Source organism: Heloderma suspectum, chromosome 5 (assembly GCF_057233095.1).
Source record: "Heloderma suspectum isolate Gila_16-S chromosome 5, 16-S_ref, whole genome shotgun sequence".
Taxonomy (NCBI): Eukaryota; Metazoa; Chordata; class Lepidosauria; order Squamata; family Helodermatidae; genus Heloderma; species Heloderma suspectum.
Genome location: NC_139462.1, coordinates 217,385,695 through 217,402,819, shown reverse-complemented (window position 1 = coordinate 217,402,819; position 17,125 = coordinate 217,385,695). Strand labels below are relative to the sequence as shown.

Below are 17,125 nucleotides of genomic sequence, written 5' to 3'. Positions count from 1 at the left end.
TGTGGCTTAGTAAAGCTTTCCAAACCAGAACTGGATATTGTCGTTTGGAGGGCAAAAGCAACTGTTTGCCACATCAGCAGTCATGGCAATCTATGGTTACTGATAAGCAGGAAATGGAGAGAAAACCTCCATTGGAGTTCTTAAAAATGTTTCAAAGGAGAATGTTTTTAAAAATACTTTAAATCATATCTACTAAGCTATGGTGTGTTACACTGCTCTGATGCTGTCTTCCTTTTAATTTTATATTGATAAGTTATATATTGACTAATAAAATAATTAAAATAAGAGCCTAGTATTAATAAATAGCTTCAAGTCTACCCCTTATAATATAGCAAATACTGCAAGAGATGATGTTTAGTATTCCTTCATGTATTCCATTTATCTGTGGAATTACATAATTTGTAATGTAATACCCTGCAAATTTGCTCAGCCTAACTTTCCCCAACTTCCCCCCCCCCCATTGTATCCTCATGCCAGCCCTTTCCTGAAGGTCCCTGCCCCTCAGGAGAGACTTTTTTTTGAGAATACATGGGCCTACAGTTGAGGGAAGTATCACCTATGTTTGAACAATAATTAGGTACAACCCATTGCATTTATGGAATGTTTCTGACTTTACCAGCTAGACACTTGTATGGAGTGTCTGTCTTGAACAAAGTATCTTATAGAGATCAATAACTTTCCTTTTTCATTTCAGGTACCGTAAACTAGCATTAAAGTGGCACCCTGACAAAAATCCAGATAACAAAGAAGAAGCTGAGAGGCAGTTTAAGCAAGTAGCTGAGGCTTATGAGGTTTTGTCAGATGGTGAGTAGTAGGATGGCAAACCATCAGTTATTAAGAGAAACCAAACTGCAGGGACTGGTGTCTTCTCTGACTTTGGAATTTGCCATTTGTGTTGATCATGGTTTTGGCTTCAAAATGTGACGCACTGGGATCTACAGTAGCTGACAGAATAGAACATAAAATGTGGGTTAGGACCAGTAGCCACCACCAGCCTGGTTAGTGCCTCTAAATTTGTGATCTGTTTTAGAGCAGCACCCTTCCTTCCGCAGCTATTCTGTCTCTGGATTCTCCATCTTCATTGCTTTCTTTGACTCCCATTTCAAATCTAGATGGTTATACAGTTCCTGTTACCCTGTTGCTGAACTAATATAGAAATCACAAGTTTTAGCCCCAAAGATACAAATGACCTAGATAAATCTAAACAGGAATCTCTTAAAATTGCTTCTCGTGGAAGAACTTATTTGTACTTTTCATTTTACAGTACTTTACATGTACTTTATATCTGGTATGTTAGTTATAAGAGAGCTAAAGAGAATGATTAAAAGTAAGTTGCCCAGAATCCAGAGAACTAGTTCTACATGTCCAAGGTATCTTGGGCTTATGTTTCTTGAGCAGCAGGCCTCCATGCCACACAACTTATCACATTTGAAACCAAGGAGGTTTTCTAAAAATGTGTTTTCTCATAGAGCATGGGGAAGAAGGATCTGCTGTTCAAAGAAAAGTTTTTTTAAAAAAAGACATGCTAGGCATGCTCAGGCTCTGCATTCTGGCCTCTGTTCCAGTAAAGTTGATTGTTTTTCTAGACAGATATTGAGAGAGGAATCAGTAGCATATTGATTTTGTGCAAATGGGTTAACCTATGGAATTCCCTTGAGAACAGCACAAGATATAGGGCCAGTCACAAGACATGACAGCCCATGGCCTAATTAAGCCATGGTGGGTTGCTTTTACCATAGGTAAGCCACGGTGCTAGTGCCAGGCCATCGAGTGCAGCATGGCTTGTTTCCACAGGTCATGGGTTGTTTCCCTCTGCCCTCCTCACCCACTCCCAGCACATATCTGTGGAGCTTTTGCAGCATGGAAGGGGGTGCAACTGCTGGCAAGGCTTCAGTATGTCAGCAGTCTGTTTGCCATTGATCCACTCATGTCTGGGCATGTATTAATCTTCAGCTGCTCCTAGGAATGTTCGTACTGTCCTGATGAAACCTTTCCCTGGAAGCCTTGTTTTAGCAGATCAACATCCTTCTAACCCCCTGGGGTGCCTGCTTCCCATTGGAGGCCTGTGTGACTAGTAAAACATCCTTCCCACCCTTGGTCAATGCTGGAAGGAGCCTCAGCACTATATTGCTGCATCATCATCTTGTTGCAACACCACCCTCCTCTCCCTTTCCATCCCATTGCTCTACCTTCCTGCAGCAGCGGTGCGCCAGCCTTTTGTTTACTCGTGCACCCTCCTTTTTTCCATCCATCCCCCTCTGGCATGTCAGAGCACACACCCAGACTTCCCCCCCGCCCCAGGGTGTTGAACTGGGGGTTAGCAGAAGGCACTGAAGCTGCAATGTTTCCTGCTCACTGCTGTCTTCAGCCTACGCGCCCCCCCTTTGTCCAGTTCCTTTACCGTTCCAATGCTCTTGCAGGCTCCCCTTGTTTATGTTAGACAAAAAACATAACTGGTATGGATTACAAAAAACAGTTTACTAAAAGGTTGCTCAGGGGAGGCAGGCAAGTGCTTCATTTGTTTGGGGGTGGGAAAGTGGAGTGCAATGCAGTAATTAGCCATGGAGAACATGTGGATTCTGGGAGATGTAGCTCCCAGATGAAGTCAGCAATAGCTGCTCATATCGCATGCACTTCATGGCACGATGCTGTTTCTAAGTGGGGATTCAGAGGGCATAGGGTGGGCTGCTGGCATTGTTTTTAGCCCGGATCCAAGAAGGTGGGGTTCTCCAGGAGCATGTCACCTTTCAATTCTCAGAAGTTGCGAAGAACGCAACACACAATTATAACATCTTCTACTAGGTTTTCCTCAACATCCAGAAGTGTGTACATTACCATGTGCACCATAGAGTACCATGACTCTAGTCACGCAAATGCTCTCTCCACTGGTAGTCTCACCCTGCTGTGGTAGTAGTTGAAGATTTTTTCTTTGGGTGTTCTCAGAGTGCAGTACGGTGCCATGAGCCAGCACTGAAGCATGAAAGCCTGGTCACCCAGGATGAAAGGGCACATGGGAACCTCATTAACTGTTACAGAGGGTCTGGCAAAGAATGCTTGTGGCAAGTTTATCTGCCATAGGTGAATTCCAAAAGATAACTGTGTCATGACTTCTTCTGGACACAGAAGAATGCATTTCCATGAGCCTGCCCTTGACATCTACAACTACCTGTAAAGCCATGCTGTAGAAGTTCTATAACTTTCAGTTGTAGAACTCTGGCCACCTTACCCTACAGAGCAAGGATTCTTATATGAGATGCATCCAGCCCCTGGCACGAGGAAATCCAAACTCATGAAAGCCTTGGATGTTTCTTTTCTCATCCTTCACTTTTATGACATCTGTCAGATGTAGCTCATTTAGGACTTACACTGTCTCTCTGAAAATATTAAAGGCTGTTGATTTCCCAACTCTAAAGGAGGTAGTGAGCAGGAGGTAGTCCAAGTTGAATGGAGGTTCGTAGAGGGTCAGCGCTAACAGTTTTTTTACTGGCATAGCTCAGTGCGTTACCATGTTTTTCTTCTGGATTATTGGCTGAATTTTGTCGGCAGTGCTGTCAAACACTTTCCATGACATCCGATAATGTCCACGGAAATGGGAATAATCCCAATTGTCCAGCTCAGGCATTGAGGCCCACACAGCTTGTGTGTGGAAGGGTCCAGCAGTGCATCAAACATAAGTTCACATTCAGGTGCTCAGCCATAGCAATGGTTGTAGCAGCTGCTTGTGCCTCATAGGTGTCAGCAGACATTTGCTGGCGCATCTGATTCAAACTTCATGTGTGGCAGGGTTGATCTGATTTAAATCGCTTCTCTGAAGGACTCAATTTTAATGATTTAAATCACAATTTAAATGACTATTGAGGAAGATCCTATTTAACCATCATTTTTAGTAGAAGCACATTATTGTTTAATATAACCTTGGTACATATTCAGAGATGTAGGTTTCATTACAAGGTAGGTACACAGTGGAGGATGCGTGAAGCAGAAGTTTCCTCAGGAGTCAGAACTGCATGAATATGTTCTGTTCACGTTTGGTTTCACTTTCTACTCGCCTCCGGTATCCCTTGCATTTATATCTAGACTTCTGCTCCATCTCCCCAAATTCTCTATTCATTTACCTTCTCTGTCTTTGCACTTAGAGAGAGGAAAGGCCGAGAGAGAGCATGCACTTCTGTACACCACTTACAGTGCAGAATAGGGCTGATCAGGTCATTTCCCATCTACATAAACTGCTGTTAACATATTCATAGAATATAATTTGTTGTCGTTCAGTCGTGTCCGACTCTTCGTGACCCCATGGACCATAGCACACCAGGCCTTCCTGTCCTCCGCTCTCTCCCGGAGCGTGCTCAAGTCCATATTCATTTCATCAGTGATGCTATCTAGCCATCTCATCCTCTGCCATCCCCTTCTCCTTTTGCCTTCAGTCTTTCCCAGCATCAGGGCCTTTTCCAGAGAGTTTTCTCTTCGCAGAATATAATTAGAAGTTGTATAATTAGTATTCATGATATCTTCTACCTAAACTCCTTTTTTACTAATTGTTCTAAGAAAATTTCAAATCTGACTTAAATTTTAACAATCCATTCTTATGTTTATTTTTAAAAATCATTGACTTTTATCAATCCTGATGTGTGGTCATGAAGCTGGTCTCTTTCAAAATGCAATACTGCCCCTTCCACTCCAACTTTGTTGCAGTGATGCTCTAAGACTTCAATAGCCACTGTACAGATCCTCAAATGCTGTTGGAGAAGCTCCTCCACAGGGTTGGGATCCTTGAGAATGCACAGTAGACTTGAGTAGATGACAGTTGTGGCTTCAGTGTTGGTGTCCATGCTCACTTCTTGGACTTTGAAATTTGAGATGTGGGCTAGATCAAAGCAGGGTGGGTGCTCTTACAGTTTTCAGTAGAGGAGGAACAAGCGGGTGAGAGCAAGCAGGTGCAAGCAAGCTGTGGGCATAGAAGGGTGTGTAGGAACAGAGAGGTGGAGAAAGATGTTAGAGAAATGGAGCAAGGCTAGGTTTGCTCTACCTAGAACCTTTGGCTTTCCATTTTGTTGTTGCTGTGCACTGCCATCTGCTAACGGAGCTGCTGGATAATGAAGTAGGTTCTGGTTTCTCCCTCATGCCCACACCTTTAGGTCTACGCAGTTGGGCCCTGAATACCATCCCTTCTAATCTAGGTAGCCTGTACTCCAGACCAAACAGATCTTGGTGCATTCCAGAGACTGTTAGTTTTGATATACGGATCTGCAAAGTAGTGTGTACTGTCTCTTGAAGAGGCACACTAAGGGGGGTGGATGACAGGGGGAGGGGCAGGGGGACAGAATAGAAAGCACACTCTTACTTTTATGCTAACATAATCTCCCCACCCACCACTGCTGTGCCTGAGTAAGGTCTTGGGATGCAACTTTCTGCCTCATACATCGGACTTTTCTATGGAGCGAGGCAATTATCCTCTTCAAATATGCACTTAATACTCCATGGCTCACACAGCTCCTGTGGAATTGAAAATGTAACTCATCTTCCATCTTCTCTTTTCCTACATTAGTTGGGCTGTACTAGTAATGTTGCATATTGCTGGCTAGAAGTGATCTTGAGACCTCATCAGATTCTTTCACTCAACTTTCTGCACTCTAGCGCTGCTAGGAGGACAGGGGAAAGATAGTCCCAAATCTGTCCTTCCCTCTGTACTGCTATCATTACAAGTGGGAGGGGGATTACTCAGAGCCATCTTCTGCCTCTTGGGCGATGTCTTCTTCCATCCAAATGTTGGCCCGCTGTATGCCCTGACCTGCCTGTTGGCCCATTGCAATATCTGGGAAGCATACATTAGGGGCCGCAGACTGAAGCGGCAGATGAAGCGGATATGGGTCGTGGGGTTGTACATCAGCTGCAGGCACCCATGCGTACTACTGAAACTGACAGTGAATGGGAGGAGGAAGAAGCTGCTTTGGAGGGCCATGTGGGTAGTGACGTTAAGGGGCTTGAGCCTGCAGTCAGCATTTGTAGAATATTGGTCTGGCTTTCCAGCATGGCAGTTCATTCTGCCATTGCCATTTCCAAGGCATGCATGTTTCTGTGTGGAGCAGTAGCTACTGACTCACCAGAAGCGCATATGCTCTGAGCTATGTGATATGTGGTCAACATAGACAGGAGACTATCATTCATTCTATGCCTTTCTTCCCTGGTGTCCAATTCCATGAAAATTTCATATGTGTGTTCACCCACTGCTATTGTGGCTCAAACCACATCTCTTGTAAGTGGCACATGATGGGTTTTGTATGTGTTTCTCAGGCGTGCTGCTCTCTGTGCGTTAATCAGTGGTGCATCTCCTTTGATGTCCTCCTCTTGCAGTTTGGTAATCTCTTGTGGAGTAATTCCCTGCTTGTAGCTGCTTTGTTTATTTGGTCAGTCGCTTCCGACTCTTCGTGACTTCATGGACCAGCCCATGCCAGCTTTCTGTTGGCCGTCGCCACCCCCAGCTCCCCCAAGGTCGAGTCCGTCACCTCCAGAATATCATCCATCCATCTTGCCCTTGGTCGGCCCCTCTTCCTTTGGCCTTCCACTTTCCCTAGTATCAGCATCTTCTCCAGGGTGTCCTGTCTCCTCATGATGTGGCCAAAGTACTTCAGTTTTGCCTTTAAGATCCTTCCCTCAAGTGAGCAGTCTGGCTTTATTTCCTGGAGGATGGACTGGTTTGATCTTCTTGCAGTCCAAGGCACTCTCAGAATTTTCCTCCAGCACCACAGTCCAAAAGCATCTATCTTCCTTCGCTCAGCCTTTCTTATGGTCCAGCTCTTGCAGCCATAGGTTACTACAGGGAATACCATTGCTTTAACTCTGTGGACCTTTGTTGTCAGTGTGATGTCTCTGCTCTTCACTATTTTATCAAGATTTGTCATTGCTCTCCTCCCAAGAAGGAAACTTCTTCTGATTTCCTTGCTTCAGTCAGTGTCTGCAGTAAGTTGGGAGATGTGCTCTGTTGCCCTACAAGTGCATCACGACCTTGTTGAGATCTGTTATTGTGTGGTGTGCAAGCTGCTCCTCTAGGAGCAGTTGCCATGTAGGGTCCCTTGGGAGAACTGCATGAACTGGCACATTAGAGCCGCAAATGTCCACAGTAGCATCCCCAGAGAGGTGTGACATGGCTAAGGAGGTGGGGTTGACAGTTTGGATGCAGGCACACCTAAACTTTGAAGCAAGCCATCTTCCTCCAAGGTCACTTAGTATCTTCTCTCAGCTGTTTCCATGGAAACTTCGACAGCTGGGAAACTGCTAGCAAGATCACAAGACAACCGGAGTGGGTTGACATTTTTACCACTCTGGGCAAACAACTCTGTAGCCTTCTGGAATAAACCATACAAATGCACGGTTCCTGGTTCACACAACATGACAGCCCATGGCTTAAACTATCCACAGGCAACAAAACAGTGATAAGCCATGGGTTCTCAGCATGGGTTGTTGGTTAAAAAACCCTCATTTAAGCCATCTTGCTGGGTTTTACTCAACACAACCCATGGTAACAAGCCATATGGCTTGTTTTATTGTGATTGTCGTGTTGTACAAACCAGGTCACTGTGATGGGCACCAATATGGATGGCTTTAAAAGGGGATTAGAAAAATTCATGGAGGATAAGGCTGTCAGTGGCTACTAGTCATTATGTATTACCTCCAGTATCGGAGGCAGTATGCCTCTCTATGCTAGTTGCTGAGGAATATGAGTGGCAGATGCTCTTGCACTCATGTCCTACTTGTAGCCTTTCTATGGTCATCTAGTTGGCTGCTGTGCAAGCAATGCTGGCTGAGCTAGGCCTTTGGTCTGATCCAGCATTGGTCTTGTTCTTTACCTCTGATAATATGAACTCTGATAAAATGTAAAAATGCGCCTTCTACTTCATGATAAATGTGGCTGCAAATTTGACTCAAGGTTGCTTAGCTGTCCAGTTGTTCCACTTTGGGAACTAACATTATTTTAGAATTGCTTGCCATCAAAATAGCTTTGTGTGCTGGACTTTTACGGCTTCCCTTTACTGATTTGGGTGGGACCATACCATTTGCCAAAGCAAGGTTGCTGCTAATCTGAACTAGCAGTCAAAAATGTTACACAACTTCTATTTCTTCTTGCCAAAGTGGCTTTGGCTTCTGTGCTGTTTATTGTGGATAAAATCAGTTTGTCCTCTGCAAAAAGTGTTACGCGTTCAGGAAAGTGTGTTTGACCTGATAACTTGTATTTTTTTCAAGTTGGCAAGGTCCCATTGTTTCCTCTTATAGTGTGGCATATTTGCTTTTCATTTGTACCCTGTATTTATAAGTTCTAATTGTGCCTTCCACACTGACTTCTACATTTACTAGAAATTAGAGAAATTGTTCTTGCATGAATATTATTCCCTAAAGGCTCCCTTCTGTTTTATTCTGTTCTGCAATCTTATCTCAGATTTTTCCTTCAATGCTTTCCATCATTTTTTGTCTTATGTTTCACTACTGTCCAGACTACTGGACAACTACTTAAATAGCATTTTAGCGATAAAATGGAAATACGCATTTCCACGCCTGCCCGCCTCCCCCCCCCCCGCCCCCCAGACATTGCTGGCGAAGGCAAGGAAGGATATGGAGAGGCTGCATGTGGCATTTGGTCCCAGTCCTGCAAACCTCTTAAGTTTTTCTAGCCCCCACCCCCTTTTGCTGCACTTGGGATTTTCGCTCTTCTGTGGTAATTTTGCAGGGTTTTGATGGTGGATCAGGTGCCTCTCAACTAAGAGAGGCTGTGTGTGAAGTTTGGTCCCGATCCTGCAAACCCCCAAGGTTTTATAACCACACACCCCTTTTTGCTGCACTCTAGATTTTCACTGCTTAGTGAGTGATAGTGCAGAGTTTTGATGGTGGACTGACTGGGGGAGGCTGTATATGAAGTTTTGTCTGGATCATGCAAACTTCCAGTGCTTTGGAAGTGAAACACAGCCCGTGCTCAGGCTGAAGAACAGCAGCTCAGGGGGCGTGGGGGGGGGGGGAATCAAATTACACACACAAGCTTAATAAGCTACTCATGGTAGTTTTTTAGCCGGGTCGTGTGGTGGGGCATTGTGGACTATTTAAAATAGAAGCTTCTCTGAGTAGCTTATTAAGCCACCATGGGTTATCGTGACATCCAAACGTGGCCTGAACTTAGTTGCAAAGTTCAGGATATAAGGATATAAGGACCTGAGCATGTGAATGATAGGTACATGAAAAATGTCAAATCTTTGTGGCACAAAAATAAAGGCAACCCTTTTGCCATAAGAAAATTCCAAAATCAATATAGTGTAATATCTTTATTAGGCCAACTCAACAATCACAAAAGTGTGCAAGCTTTGAAGATACCTGGAGATCTCAAAAGCTTGTACATTTTTTGTGATTTTGAGTTGGCCTAATAAAGATATTACACTACATGGATTTTTAAATCCTTGTTAGTATGAATTTTTAATGTTCAAAATGCTGAGTCATGAAGAAGTCTTTCTTTTTGAAAGTGGATGACTACTTCGAAACATAGCTATAGCTGAGCTCAGGAGGAGGTTGTATAGCAAAATAGTCCCATCAAAAAGTCAAATTATCCTCCTTTCCAAGTTGTGCAGCCAGTTTTGTACACATAGCTTACATCTTGGGGACCATTTATATTGCACATCTTGATTCCTTTATTATGATGAATTAACATAGAATTAAAATAGAACATGTATTAAGTTTTTACGTAGGTCTTTGTATTTGTGGCAAATACAATGGGTTGGATCCAGTGAAACATGCCTCAAAGGGTCTAACAGAATGTCATTTCCCCATGCCTTTCCTCCTCAAGCTCCCACAAAAGCATATTTTGATGGTCAAGAGACTCTGTGGGCTGGGCTGGGCTGTGGTGTGGGAATCTGAGTTGGAAGGGCGATCCCCAAAATGGGGCAGAGGCACCTCCCACAAGTGTTTATCTTGATCCAATTGCATAGAAATTTGCAAGATGTCAAGATAATTTTCATGTCAAAGTAGTTTGTGTTTTAACTATTCCTTGTTCTTTGTAGCTAAAAAACGTGACATCTATGACAAATATGGAAAAGAAGGCTTAAATGGAGGGGGAGGTATGTAGGAATTTAACACTACTTTCTCCTGTTTTTGTAATACTGTGCATGACTTCCAACTAAAGATATTTCTACAGCGTAGCTGCAAACAAAAAGTTTGAGATACCATGATATAGGTGTTAGTGTCAAAGTAGGACACTGGAAACCTAGGGCTGGATTGAGATTCAGACATACTTGGAGTAGACCCATTGGGACTTAAGTTAGACATGATCGAAGTCCAATTGATTTTAATAGGTCTACTCCAAGTGTGACTAAATTTGAATCCCGCCCTAGATTCAAATACCCTTTTACAATAAGTAAAATTATTAGAATATTCTAGTCACTACAACTTTAATATTTATTTTAGATTTATGGAGACTGAATTTTTGAAAGAATGAAAAAAAAATCAGTTTGTCTTGTCTGTTGTGAACTGTGGAATCTTATTCTGTGGAGTATCTGAAATTAAGCCCAAATGATTTAAATATCTCAGAATAGCTCAGTATGTGAATTTATCCAGAGTCTTCCCAGGCTGCATGAAAACCATTCTAGAGAAGTCAGATTGCCTCAAAGGCGGTACCCAGTTAAATTCTTCTGCTGATGGAACTGCTTCTATTAGCAGAATGAGGAAGGGGGTGATCTTGCCTCCCCCTGCAGCGCCCCCCCCCCCGAATCCTCAAAATCTGCTTTAAGGGATTAGGGAACCATCCAGAGCACATTTTTTGAAGTGGGTAGCTGCACAGGGAGAAGAGGACAAATCCCATTGAGTGAGCAGACTTCAACTTTTGCGATGTTGGATTTTGCCCAGAGTTTCATCGTGTAGATCTGTTGAGGCTCTTAAGATTTTAATAAATAGTAAATATGCCTGACAAGGAAATTAGTAATTCTGAAAGCTTTTTCACATTGTACTTTTACTGAGAGCAGTATAAATGAAAGTAAATTGCAAATGTTGTAAAATATTTATTTATTTAAAATATTTCTTGGCCACCTTTTAGGGCAGAAGCCCTCCCAAGGCGGCTCACAGCAATAAAATAAAAACAGTTAAAATATTAAAAGTGGTAAAAACATAAAAACAATAAAAGCCAACAATAAAACCAACATCAAAGAATTTTATTTAGATGCATTAGTATCCTTGAAGAACTGAAGTAGGCTACTGAATGCTCTCTTTTGTAGGTGGAAGTCATTTTGACAGCCCATTTGAGTATGGCTTCACATTCCGGAACCCGGAGGATGTCTTCAGAGAGTTCTTTGGTGGAAGAGACCCATTTTCATTTGATTTCTTTGGTGAGTACTCAGCTTTGGTGTAATATGGTGATATAAAATGCTGAAATTCATGGTGATAATAAAATATGCTACATGCTTCCTTTTCTTACATATAAGGATCCTAATAGAGGTGTGGTGATAAACCTTGCCATCTTTTACTATGTGCTCACCACTGATGTTGCCAATAAGGTCAAGTCCAACTTGTTTCTTTAACTAGATATCTCTGGGCTGCTGTGGATTTGTTAAATAGGCCACAATCTGTATACTGTAGCTTGTTTTACAAAAGTTTCAAAAGTGGTTTGGATTTGGTCTTTCCCCTGAAAATACTTATTCATATACATTCTGAGGATTTATGAAGTAAGACCTTGATCTAGTTTCCTCCATTGCAAACTAGGTTGGAATGAGCTTGGCCTTTTTGACTTGATGTGAAATGGGTAGCGAGTAGAGTTCTGTATAGCTGAACATCTGTATTGCTCCCTGAGTACTATGACTTCCTTGCAAGCTTTGAAAAATGCGAACTGAGTTAATGCAATCTAATAGCGTTGCTTGGGGGAAATATGCTTTGAAGTTTAAATGGAAACTTGGGAAGCAAGATGCTTTTGAAATTGTGGACCACTTTTTCTTCTGACATTCTGCCATCGTGAGCAGCCAAAAAATATGTGAGCCAGAAATGTCTCAAATTCACTACTGGTGCAGTTGCTTTTTACCTTCTGACACATAGAGTTGGATCTAGATCTAATCATACCTGGAGCAAACCCATTGCAATCAATGGGACTTGTGTTTGTCATGACTAAGTCTCATTGATTTTAGTGGATCTACTCTTAAGTGTGACTAAGTCTGGATTCAACCTGTACAAAGGCTCATCCTGAAGCCTTCAATGCTGGAGCCTGCTTTCATTAGCAATGGAAATGTCTGTGGCCAGGTAGAATGTCCTTCCTTTCAAACACCTATCAGCACCTTCTCAGGTACTGTTTTGTAGTTGTAAAGCTTTCATTGTTCTGATAACAAAATGCTGCATATATTTATGTAGTGATTTTGGCTGCTATTTTGGATTTTTACATTTCTCAGCATAGGTGTTGGTTTGGTATACAAACCAGAAAGTTGGTTTGTACACCAAATGATGTGTCATTTAATGCTCTGACGAGCACATTTGGTCTTTTAATACATTTTGTTCAGATGCGTTGAACAAAATTTAAATTGGTCACGGTTTTGTAATTTTTCAACTTAAATATCTAAAGCTTCAGATAAGTGGTTGGCCAGTATTAGCTTGCACTCAGAACATCATGAAGAATAAATTTATGCTACCCAGGAGGTGGTGTCAGTTGTCTGGCATGCCACCCTTGGTTTTAGGGTGAATGCTAATATGTATCTGGTATTTTATACAGTTTTAATATTATTGATGATTTAATTGTATTTTTAACTTTTGTAATTTCTATGTCTTAACTGTACAAGTTTTTAATGTTGTAAGGCTGCCTTGAGTCCCTGTATTGAGGGAAAAGGCAGGATATAAATAAATATAATAATAATAACAACAACAATATTAGATAGGTAGAAACAGATTTGGATTCAGCAGGTAAAAAAATATAAACACTGAAGCAAACAAATTCTGCACAAATAGGCTCAACTTGGAAAAATGATCAGAGAGCAGCTGTGATCAATTTGCATTGCATTTTACAGATAAAAGTGATCACATTCATTCTGACTGAGATGCCATCATTTTGTCTGAGTCAGATGGATATAGCCAGAGTTCCAGGTGGTCATGGGTTGAATGATCTTCAGTTTGTGCAACCTAGGGATGTGGATGAGCTACTTGGAGTATTGAGACCTACCTGCTCTTTGGATCGTTGCTCTTCTTGGCTAATAAAATCTCCCAGGTCTGAGCTGACTGGCTTGGTATTAAGCTGGTTTTGGACCTTCCTGGCAGGGCATACTGAGTTGATGAAGCAAGGGACTTCTTTTCTAACCTGTGGCCATTAGCAGCCTTCCTCAGCCTGGTGCCCTCCAGAAGTTTTGATTACAACTCCCAGGATTCCTATTGATCATGCTGGCTTAGGCTGATGTGAGTTGAAGTCCAAAACACCAGGGCACCAGGTTGGGGAAGGCTGTTCTGTAGGCTACCACAAGATTCTATTCTGTGCCTATGTTTTTTAACATGTACGTGAAACCTCTGGGGAAAGTTGTCCAGAGGTTTGGGCTAAAGTGCTATAAGTATGCTGATGACCCAGTTCTACCTCACATTTCCACCTAATGATCCAAAGGAGCCTGAACACATGTTTCACGAGTCTTGGGATGGATGAGGATGAACAAGCTGAAACTTAATCCCAGCAAGATAGAAGTACTGTGTGTGGGAACGCTGGCAAATTGGATTGAGGTGTTCAACTCCCTCGGTCAGTGTCACACTCCCTCCGAAAGACCAGGTTTGCAGTTTTGGTGTCATCTTAGATTCAGAGCTATCTGTGGAAGAGCAGACCCTCTCTGGATGTGGTAAATCTAATCTCAGCTACTAATGCTCTGGTTTCATCCAGGCTAAACTTCTTCAGTGTGCTGTATGTGGGGCTGCATTTGAAGACTGTTCAAACACTTCAGCCAATGACAGCCTGGATGCTGGTGGGGCAAAACGTTCTGAGCAAGTTACACCTATTTTATGCCAACTGCACTAGTTCCGTATTTGCTTCTGGGCTCAATTCAAAGTGGTGGTTTGGGTCTTTAAAGCAGTAAATAGTTTGGGATAAAGTTACTTGATGAGCCTTTTGCATCCAAGCTTTAGGATCAGGTGGTGGGGCCCTTTTCCCATTCCATTAGCAATGATTAGATTGGCATGCCCAAGAGCAAGAAAGAAGCTCTTCTCTACAGCGGGCCCTCATTTATGGGACTCCCTCCCCTAGGATACATGTAGAGATGTGAAGGCCAAGGGAAAAAAAACAGAAGAGCGGGGGGGGGGGGGGTTTCCCAAGGACTGTTATTGTTCTTTTCCAAAAAAATTGAAGTCATGGGGAAAATATATTTTCTTTAATCCTCCCTGTAAGATTCCCAACATAGTATTTCTTCCATTCCATATTAAAATTATTGATCTAAAGTATATTTTACAGATAGACACGTAGTTCATTTTTCCAGCATGTGAGTAGTCACCATTGTGTATGCTTGACAGTAAATGTGCATTCTTAACAGTTTGGGTTTTGTTCTATAGAGTCCTGTGTTTCTGGACTTGTTCTGGTTAGATGCTGTAGCAGTCAATTAATGTAGTTGTACCCTAAAACCCACATGTGAAAAAAAACACTGTAGGTTATCCAGCTAATGTAACCATGCAGTGAAACAGTGTGTGGGTTATCCCACCTATGTTTCTTTTTTTAAAAATTAACATTGAGGCTTGCGTCTATAGAACTCACTGCCACAGTTTTTAATAAAGTTTTCAATTAGACCTCACCACTAGGGAAAGCTGCCTCACCTACTTCTTAACTGCTGCCACTAGAATTAGCCCTCTTATCTAAAAGAAACTCAGCCTGGTTTCTATGGCATAGGCATGGTATTGACACTACCACTAGCAACAACGTTTCAAAATGAACCAAAAAAGAAGTTGTTCATTAATGGAAATTATTTACAAAAGTGAATAATATGTCACTCTTCAAATAATAGGTTGAGACTGCTTAAAAGTTCTTAAATTAAATATGATTGTTTACCATTCCTAAACTGAGTCTTTTGTTGTAGGCCTTTTCTTTGTCTAAACATGCATAGGATTGTGCCCTAAGGGACTCATTGTTTCTTCTGGTCAAACATTAAATAGGAACCTAAAATATGTATATCTTGGCTTTCTCATAACATTATCATGTTTAGTACATTAAGTGTAAAAATATAGTTCATTCAGACAATTACAAATGTACTAACTGAGCTTACTTTAAAAAAATTAAAATGTAGTGATATTTTAGGAGCAAACTAAGTCATACATAAAATAACTTTAGGAATAGAAAGGGTGCTTTATGTTCCTGAAGCAGCCCTCCCCAATTTGGTTCCCTCCAGATGTTTTGGACTACAATGCTGAGCATTCATGACTATTCGCCATGCTGCTTGAGGCTGATGGGAGCTGAAGTCCAAAATATCTGGAGGGCACCAGGTTGGGGAAGGCTTAGAGATTTAAAATGTTCAGAATTTTTGAGGCCATGGGGAAAAAATGCTTTTTCCGGTGGGGGGAGGTTAGAAAAATGGAAAATAAGCAGTACTTGCTTTGTTTTTAGCTAAAGTCATTTCGTTGCATTAAGCCAACAAAGTAATAAATAAAATAGTTTTTCTCTTTCCAATGGCATAGACCTATATTTGAGGAGACATGTATTAAGTCAATTTCCTGTCTGCTTCTGCTTAGGAATAAGCGTGGAAAGAAATATATTTATAAGGTGATCCTCACTTAATAGGTAATCTGGAATCCCAAGTTTTTCTGAGGTAAAAGGGTTCAAGAAATTGGACAGCCCTTCACTCAAAAGGGCTAAATGGTAGATATGTTCGTGGACCCCTCAGCAATGCAGTGTTGACCAATATCTCACTAGGGTATTGAAAAACAATAACACCTTTAATAACGAGTTAATAAAATGAATGTTTACCAGATTTATTTAATTATATATCGTGTGTGTGTGTGTGGGGGGGTGAAGATAGCAGAACCATTCCATTGGCAAATAATAAAGGATGTGCTTTTGGTGATAAACGTAAGTTTAAACACATGCAAATTAGACTGGGGGATGGGTTGCCAAAAGATAAACTATTTCAAAAAGGTAAATTCCATTTCGTGTAAGCAAGACATATTTTAATGAGTCTTTAGGGTCGTTCCCAAAGAACAAAGTAGGAAACTCGCTTGCATCTTCACTTGCAGAAACAGAAGGCTGCAGCAAAGATCTCCAGCGGCTACTACTACATTGAGATTGATACAGATCTATATATCAGTCAGTCTCAAAAATATATAAAATCTCTCTCTCTCTCTCCAAGCTAATGGAATGTGCCATACTATCTTACTGTGCCACTTATCACTCATTAGAGAAACAGCCTTTTCAGACTACAAATTTTAATAATAACTTGCTTTCTATTTACATGAATAATTTGATTAATTTATATATGAAATTGAAGGTATTGCAACTCAAGATGGCTTGCATAACAAATTCATTTTATGAATTGACTTAACTACAATTGATACTTTTCTTAGATACCTACTCAATGATTATCAGTTGGCTGCCAGAGGATTCTAATGAAGGATCAGAAGAAAGGTCTATAGAGGAGCTGGAGGAAGAGTGTAGTTATGAGTCAGTAGAAGTGGCAGAGGAACTGGAGGAAGTGCTAGAGGAAGAGCTTTATGAAGACTATGGTGAAGATTCTATTGAGCCTTTTGAAGAATATGATGAAGGATCTATTGAGCTGGAAGAAATACTAGTGGTGGAGGAGGACTCTGAAGGAGTAGCAGAAGAGTCCTTAGAGGAGGAAATGAGTTTAGTGTCAGAAGAGTGGGTAGAAGAGCCTAGCAGTATAACCTTGGAGGAGCTGGAAGAAGAAATAAGTATAGGATCAGAGCTGGAGGAATTCTACTGAAGAGGGAGCCTTTAAATTAATAAACCTATTTTAATTAATCTAAAATGTCTCTTTACTTCTCTGAAGGCTACTCAGTTGGTGTGTAATACACAGTAATTCTAGTCATAGATTGATTTCTATTGCGAGCTCTTAATAGCTTTGGGAATCATTATCAGAATCATTATGACTGAACATCATTAACAGAACCCAAATGCCTGTTTTATGTCGATGTTTTTTGGACATAAGGTTGGCAC

The 17,125-nt window shown here is 41.5% G+C and overlaps 1 protein-coding gene and 1 pseudogene across 3 annotated transcripts in view; one reads left to right on the top strand and one right to left on the bottom strand.

Moving 5' to 3' along the window:
- DNAJB6 (DnaJ heat shock protein family (Hsp40) member B6) overlaps window positions 1–17,125 on the top strand; it is a 90,124-nt gene that overhangs the window by 12,989 nt on the left and 60,010 nt on the right. For all 3 annotated transcript variants that reach the window (XM_084859294.1, XM_084859293.1, XM_084859292.1), the window contains 3 exons: window positions 695–804; window positions 10,035–10,091; window positions 11,241–11,351. In XM_084859294.1, coding sequence (XP_084715420.1) covers window positions 695–804; window positions 10,035–10,091; window positions 11,241–11,351 — 278 coding nt within the window. The remainder of the gene's footprint in view (window positions 1–694; window positions 805–10,034; window positions 10,092–11,240; window positions 11,352–17,125) is intronic.
- LOC146345161 (uncharacterized) lies at window positions 2,701–3,758 on the bottom strand (annotated as a pseudogene).